General features: G+C 35.3%; 1 protein-coding gene across 1 annotated transcript in view; it reads right to left on the reverse strand.

The window, feature by feature from the left end:
* Positions 1–8011, reverse strand: part of CDH19 (cadherin 19, type 2) — a 64678-nt gene that overhangs the window by 49311 nt on the left and 7356 nt on the right. Inside the window, exons 4-5 of the mRNA XM_006837583.1 lie at positions 4613–4794; positions 3789–4042 (exon numbers count right to left, since the gene is read on the reverse strand). Of these exons, the coding sequence (XP_006837646.1) occupies positions 3789–4042; positions 4613–4794 (436 nt within the window). The remainder of the gene's footprint in view (positions 1–3788; positions 4043–4612; positions 4795–8011) is intronic.

The following is an 8011-nucleotide window of genomic DNA, read 5'->3' on the forward strand; positions in this document are numbered from 1 at the left end:
ATACCAAAGGTTCATTCATAACATTTAATATTTAACTCAGCTGAGATAAAAAAATTAATAAATAAAAATCTAAAAATCTCCAGGTTTTCATTAATGTTTGCTAAATCTAACCACATGCCACTCATTCTCATTGCTAAAAGAGAATTTTAATAGGGAACTACCTGGGCTAGAAAGAACTAGTAAAATACCATTAGCAAAATGAAGCTAAGTTCAAATAAGGATAAAAGTTAACACTTTTGAGCCTGTTTTGTTCCCTTTGTAGCATACTAAAACCCATCTGTAGCCCATCTGTGATCTCTTTCCTATGCTAGTTTCTTGACACATCTGTGATGATTTGACAATGATTTGATTCCTGATATCTAAGAAAGGGTTTCTTTTGTCTGTTTAAAAGGAGCAATCTGATAGTATTTAATTTTAAAAAAACAAAACAAACTTCTTTCATAATGAATGAGCCTTTTATGCTATCAGAAGAATACTAAAAAATACAAGTTTATATAAATCTGCTTACCTCCTACTTCCCCACCAGCCAAATGAGGGGTCAGTAACCTGTTAATTTCTTTATTCCCGAAGTAAAGGATAGTAAATGTAAAGTCCTGTAAGATTATGTGTGAAAAGAAGTCACCTTACAAATTTCCTCCTACAATTGCCTGAAAATGATCCCCAACTCTACAATGAAAGTAGCCTTTGAAGTTCTCAGCACATCACATCTGCTTTCAAATGATTAATAATAAAAATTAAAGCAGAGTAATGATACAAGTTCAGTGATGGCTTCTCATTGCAAGTATATTTCTGAAATACTTTGATGAGACATCAAGGAGGGTTACCATAATTAAGTGGCAAAAAATGAGAATATTTTAATCTCCAGTTGACAGGTTTCTAAAAATATCTCAGTAATTTATAGCTTAGTGCTCAGGAAAGAATTGAAAGAGGAATCAGAGAATTCCGTTTTAGAAGAGTGCAATTTAATTCTACTCATTTTGAAACATTTTCTAGAAATTTTCTTACAAATCTACGAGTGGTTGTATTTCCTACTTATAAGAATTCTTGACCAAATGGAACAGTAGTACACCAGTTAATATTAAAGGCTTTCTAGAATATCATCTTTCTATAAATACATAATTAAAATACAACCAATCAAGAGTGCAACAGAAAAATCATATTTTGTTTTGTTGTAATTTATTAGGTAACTATCCAAAATTAGAGTCCTGATGTGGCACTGTAGGATAAGCTCTGGACTGCTAACTACAAGATTGGTAGTTTAAATCCACAGCCACTCTTCGGAAAACCTATGCAGGGTCACTATGAGTTGGAACCAACTCGGAAGCACTTAAAAACAACTATAATTAAAAATAAAGAACAATGGATGCCACAATAGTTAGGTAAAGGCACAATGAAAACAAAACAAACAACTGTAAATATTTAGGAAGAATGGATAAGATCGACAACTTAATATATGTCACTTTCCTTGACCCCTTCTAGGAACTCCAATTTGGCTCATCTAAAATACAATTTTCTTAAGACTTCTGTCCACTATGTTGGTAGTTCAAACCCTTCAGCCGCTCCTTGGAAATCCTATATAGGATTACTGTGAGTCAGAACTGACTAGAAGGCACTTAACAACAACATGTTCATTATAAAATAGTGCAGTGGCTTTATAGGATAAGCATGGAACTGTGAACTACAAGATCAGCAGTTCGAGCTCCACTGGAAAAAGATGAGGATTTCTGCTTCCACAAAGAATTAAAGCCTTGGCAAGTTTATAAGGGTCACTATGAGTCAGCGACTCAAAGGCACTAAACAACAACTACAAATACATTCTCATTAGATAAAATCTCTTTGATCTTGACTTGTTACAATTAGTTCATATTCATTTCCTTTTCACTTATTTTTTTTTTTAAAGAGATTTCACAATGTTGAGATTAATCAGAAAATAACCATGTGGTTTTAATATAACCCACCATCACCTTGACCATACTTCACGATCTCTTTCCCCGTTAAAAAGGATTTTGAAATAGTTACGGGGTAACAGTGGTAATGCAGACCCAGTACTGAGGCTTCCCAGAATCCTTCACTCATCTTCCCCTAAGGGTAACATTTATCAAATCAGAGTATTATGATTGTATTAAATAAGATATTAATTGACATAATACTAGTCTGTACTAACAAAACTAAAACAGTTGTTGATTTTCACCCATTTTATCAATAATGTCATTTTTCTTTTCTAAAATGCACAATATTATTGACAGATTAGTTATTCAATCCTTATACAGGTTGCTATCAATTGAAACAGACTTGACAGTACATAACAACAGTAACAAACACAGTATCCGAGATAGGCTAGGATTCCACATGAGATGGAGATTTCATGTCTCGGTTAGTCTTTACGCAGTTCTCAGGCTCCTGGTGTCTTATGACCTAGATACTTTTGTTGAGTTTTTCATAGCTGTTTTGGAGAACATCCCTCAGTTTGGCTTTATCCGAGGTTTTCGGATGATTAGAGTAAGGTTATGTATTTTGGGCAAGAATACCACAGGAGTGCTGTGCCCTTCCAGAGGCAATGTTGTTGTTGTTAAGTACCATGGAGACGGTTTCAACTCATAGCGACTCTGCACAGGGTTTCCAAGGCTGCAAATCTTTACGGGACCAGAAAGCCTCATCTTTCTCCTGCAGAACAGCTGATAGTTTTGAACTGCTGACCTTGAGGTTAGCAGCCTGATTCGTAACCACTACACTACCAGAGGCAATAGCAGGTGGTGTATGTGATACTGATCCATCTCATTATCAGTGATAGTAACTTGGGTCACTTACTCATTCAGTGCTTGCCAGTTTACTCCACTTTGAAGTCATGATTTCCTGGTTTTGTAATTAATAAAGATCTCAAGAGTGATACTTTGAAATTATCTAAATATCTGTTTTTACTTAAACATATTTCTCACTAATTTTTGTATCCATCCATGGACAGTAATTGTCACTTTGCTGTTCTAAAGATTTTTTTAAAAAAATTATTACTGCTCCCATTCTTCTATGAATCATAATTCTTCTGTAAGACAATTTGTCCCTTTCATTTATCTATACCAAGGATAGATAATAACTCAAGGATTTTTTTTGTGTGTGTGCGTGTGTGTGTATACATTATAATCGAAAATTATCATTATATATGTGTGTGGAATAACTCCAGTGTAGGGTACTGGAAATCGTTCCAGTGCAGTTCCTGGGCCCTTTTAAAAATACTTTCAATTCTTATTTAAGTGTCTCCCTTACTTTTAGAACTAAGAGATATTCCAGGATCATTTCACGTTTCCCCCTAAAACAGCTCTAGAATAAGTCATTTCTTCAAGTTTCTCAGTACATTTGATTGGAGAGTTTGCTCATCGCTTCTTCTTTTGCTACATCTAGGGTTCGGAGTAGAAAGCGGTATGTATGGAGTAATGTGTTATTTTGGTTTTCAAGTGGCCATCGAGTTGATTTTGACTCATAGTTACCCCTATATAAAGTTTCCAAGGAGCAGCTGGTGGACTTAAACCTATAAATCCAGTACTTCTCCTATAGCACCACACCGGAAGTCTATAGAATAATACGTTGTTTTGTTGTTCACTGCTATCAAGTCAGTTCTCACTCATAGCAACCCTGTATAGGGTTTCCAAGGAGAGCCTTGTGGGCTTGAACCGCCAACGTTCTGGTTTAATAAATACGGGTGTTTAAATTTTCACAGCGTTTTATTTTTGTGCTGATCTATTTTTACTCAAGTGTTATGCAGACCTAGCTCGCTGACATTCCAGAATACATACCTGATGGGAGAATTCCTGTGATCTGGATCTATGGCAGATACCAGGCCTACAAAGGATCCATGTGGATTTCCTTCAGGAATAGCAAATTCATAATATGGGAAGAGGAAAACAGGAGGTTCGTCAGCATCTTCCACCTGGACCTTAATGAAAGCGGTGGAGGCTTCAGTGTGATACTTCAAGAGATGTTCAGCAACATGGCGGTTTCTAACGTTGGCTCTAATACTATAGTGATTCTGGTGCTCAAAATCCACTTCCTACAAGGATATATAATGTATTCGTAAGATTCGTAATCTTCAATAACTCCAATAACATCACTTACAGGGGGAAATAAAAAAGTGAACTATTGAGTTAAGTCTCAGTTGCTTTTCAGTTAGGTTTTACTCTTTAAAATACATGGATTGCTCTTGTACTATCATAAAGCAATCCCATACAAGTCATTGTTTATATTTTGTTATTTACATCTGTTATAAACGGTTTTTGGAATGATAACTATATTTTCAATTTAGTATTATCATGATACTTCTCAAAGCATAAATATGGGATTGTAAATTAATTCTCTTGTATTCCAGATCTACCCATAAATCTTGTCCCTTTTTTGAAAGTTACATAAATAAGCTGTTCTGAAAATCATTAGGAAACTCTGTAGTAGATACTATTCTAATCTCTCTAGGTATATATATTTTTTCCCACTAAGCCATAAATCACAAGGTTCTCTTTTTAGGTATTTAATAAAGCAGACTGACAGTATATACAACATAATTTTTTTTGGAATTTCTTATTTGATTTTGCACTATTGTATAAAGAAATGACTTAAATACATGTACCTTTTTTAGTAAAATTATTCCTTCTTGGGTATCATTGTTAGTGATGACTTCAAATGTCTGTGAATTATCTTCTAAGCTGTAATCCATTTCTGCATTCTTTCCTATGTCATTATCATAGGCCAGGATTGTTCCTATAGAAGTCCCAATGGGGGCAGATTCAGTGACAGACAGGCGGTAGAAATCTTTTAAAACAAAATTCAAGGTATATTGTGTAAATAGCTAACGAAGGAAACTTTCAATTGTAACACATTTTATTTATGGACTGTAGGTGAACCTCTCCCCCTACTCCTTTTTCAATTAGTGGTTCCTAATCTATTTTTTCTCCCTTTATGTATTTACTTAGAATTTTCCTAAAATTCTGAGTCTTTACTATTCTCTGAAATTATAGCTCATGAAGTTCTATCCCAAGTATGTATAATTACCAAATTCCTATTCATAAGCATGCCTTCTCAATATTCATAGATTCCATTTTTTAAATTTTATCATTTAGCCATCCTAATTTAACTTTGGTTAAAAGGGCTTATCAATTTTACTCAAGCTTTCCCTAGTGTCTAAACTTACTCACCAATGTATGTGGGAATTAAAGATAGAGGAGAATTAAAGCAAAATGATGAGTTACAAGTATAACAGTTTTATTTTGAAGCACTGAGATTGGATTAGCTAAATCATAACAGAAAGGAAAAAATAGCTGAATTCTAGGGAATTGATGAATGAATGAAGTAGAGAAACTACATTAGAATCATAGATATTGCATTGTTTGGGCTACAAGAAAATATTGACAGTTATAGTTGAAATACATATATATATATTGTTGTCAGGCACTGTGGAGTCAGTTCCAACTCAATGGTGACTCTGCGCAATAGAACAAAACATTGCTGGTCCCATACCATTCTCATTCTCACAATTGTTATTATGTTTGAGCTCATTGTTCAGCCACTGTATCCGTCTATCTTCCTCTTTTTCACTATGCTCTCTGTTTTACCCAGCGTGATCTCTTTTCCCAGGGAGGATCCCTCCTGAAAGCAGGTCCAAAGTACATGAGACATATTCTTGCCTATGTTGCTTCTAAGGAGGATTCTGGGTGTACTCCTTCCAAAACAAATTTGTTTGTTTCTCTGGCAGTCCATGGTATTTTCAATATTCTTTGCCCAAAACATAATTCAAAGGTATGGATTTATTCCAGACTTCCTTATTCATTTTCCACATTTCACATGCAGATGAGGTGATTAAAAATACTTTGATTTGGGTCAGGAATGCCTAAGTACTCAAGCTGACATCTTTGCTCTTTCACACTTTAAAGAGGATTTTTGCAGCAGATTTGCGCATTGTAATACATTGTTTGACTTCCTGTCTTCTGCTTCCCTAAGATTTGATTGTGAATTGAAATAAAATGAAATCATTGACAACTTCAATCTTTTCTCCATTTGTAATGATGCCATCTGTTGGTCTTCCTCCAATCCTGATGCCACATTTTTCTTCATATAATCCAGCTCCTCGAATTATTTGCTCAGCATACAGGTTGAGTAAGTAAGGTGAAAGAATACAACCTTTTTGTTTTGTTTTGTTTTGTTTTAGCTTTGAGTTGCAAAGCCATGCTAAAAGCCATATTGTTTGATCTTCATCAGCAAGTGCTTTAAGTTCTCTTCATTTTCTCTCTAAGTGAGGTTATGTCATCTGCATATTACTGCCTTCCTCCAGTTCTGATCCCAAATTCCTTTTCAGACAGCCCAGCTTCTTAGATTATCTGCTCAGCATACAGATGAAATTTGTATGGTGAAAGGATAAAATTCTGATGCATACATTTTCCTGATTTTAACCCATTAAGTATCCTCTTGTTCTTTTCAAGCAACTGACTGTTTCTTGGTCTATGTATAGTTTCCAAATGAATGTGCACAATTAAGTATTTGGAAATTTGCGTTCTTCATAATGCTATCCTTAATTTATGATACACATAGTTGAATGCTGTTGCATAGTCAATAAAACACTGGTTTTCTTTGTTCATATCTTAAAAACATGCATAAAGGTGATGAAGAATTATTGCATTATTCTCAAATAAATTATCATAATGTATGCCAAATGAGTCCTGGTGAGTCACTGTGTGTTAATGTACTGGACCACAAAGTTAGTTTGAACTGCAAGGTAAGAAGTTCAAATTCACCAGCCACTCCTATACCATGTCATTAGGAGTTGACTCGAAGGCACTTTACAACAATAATGCCAAGTGTGTAGGAAACAATCATACATATGTATATTCTAAAAAAATAAAACTTTATAGATTTTAGTGAAAGAAAATATTACTATTTCTCTTTAAAATGACTCTTGATTCTTTTGAAGATTATTGTAAGTCACCTCACACATTGTTTCAGAGGGTTTTATCTTTTGTGTTTCATTTTCTGGTGTGGTGCACTACTGGACTGCACAACGTTGGCAGTTCAAATACACCAGCCACACCTTGGAAACCCTATACAAGGTCACTATGAGTTAGAACTGACTCAATGGCATACAACAACAACACTAATTTATTGCTTTTACAATGGAAAAGACAGTTTAACTCTGCAGCAATCATACCCTGTGGGAAATTAAAGAATTTCTTATTAGAATATGTAAATGAAAAATTATCCACTAATTAAAGTTTAGTAAACAATGACACTATCAGGACCCTGAAAACAGATGCTCTGGACTTGTTTGATATTTGTTGTTGTGTTGTTGTTATGTGCCTTTAGGGGTTCCATCTCCTGTGATTTTATGCAAAACAGAATGAAACACTACTTGGCTTTGTGCCTTCCTCACAATTGTTGTGTCTGAAACCATTGTTACTGCCATTGTGTCAATCCATTTCAATGAGGTCTCCAATGACCCTCCACTTTACCAAAGGTAACGTCATTCTCCAGTCTCTTAATAGCATGTGGCTCTTAATAACATGCGCAAAGTATGTAAGATGCGCCTCGTAATTCATGATCCTAAGGATTATTCTGCCTTTAATTCTTCCCACACAGATTTGTTTGTTCTTCTGCCAGTCAATATTTTTACCAACAATTGTTGTTATTAGGAGTCATCGAGTTGGTACCAACTCATAGAGACTCTATGCACAACAGAATGAAACAGTCCCCAGTCCTGGGCCAACCTCACAATTGTTGCCACGCTTGACCCCATTGATGCTGCAACTTTACCATTCCATCTTGCTGGGTGTCTTCCTCTTTTTCTCTGACCCTTCACCCTACCAAACATGATATCCTTCTCCAGCAACTGGTCTCTCCTAACAACATGTCTGAAGTGTGAGAGACAAAGTTTGGTCATCCTGGCCTCCAGGGGGCACTCTGGCTTCACTTATAACACAGATCTATTGGTTCTTTTGCCAGCCCATGGAACTTTCAATATGCTCCTCCAACACCATAACTC

The sequence above is a fragment of the Chrysochloris asiatica genome, unplaced genomic scaffold, assembly GCF_000296735.1.
Source record: "Chrysochloris asiatica unplaced genomic scaffold, ChrAsi1.0 scaffold00021, whole genome shotgun sequence".
NCBI classification, from domain to species: Eukaryota; Metazoa; Chordata; class Mammalia; order Afrosoricida; family Chrysochloridae; genus Chrysochloris; species Chrysochloris asiatica.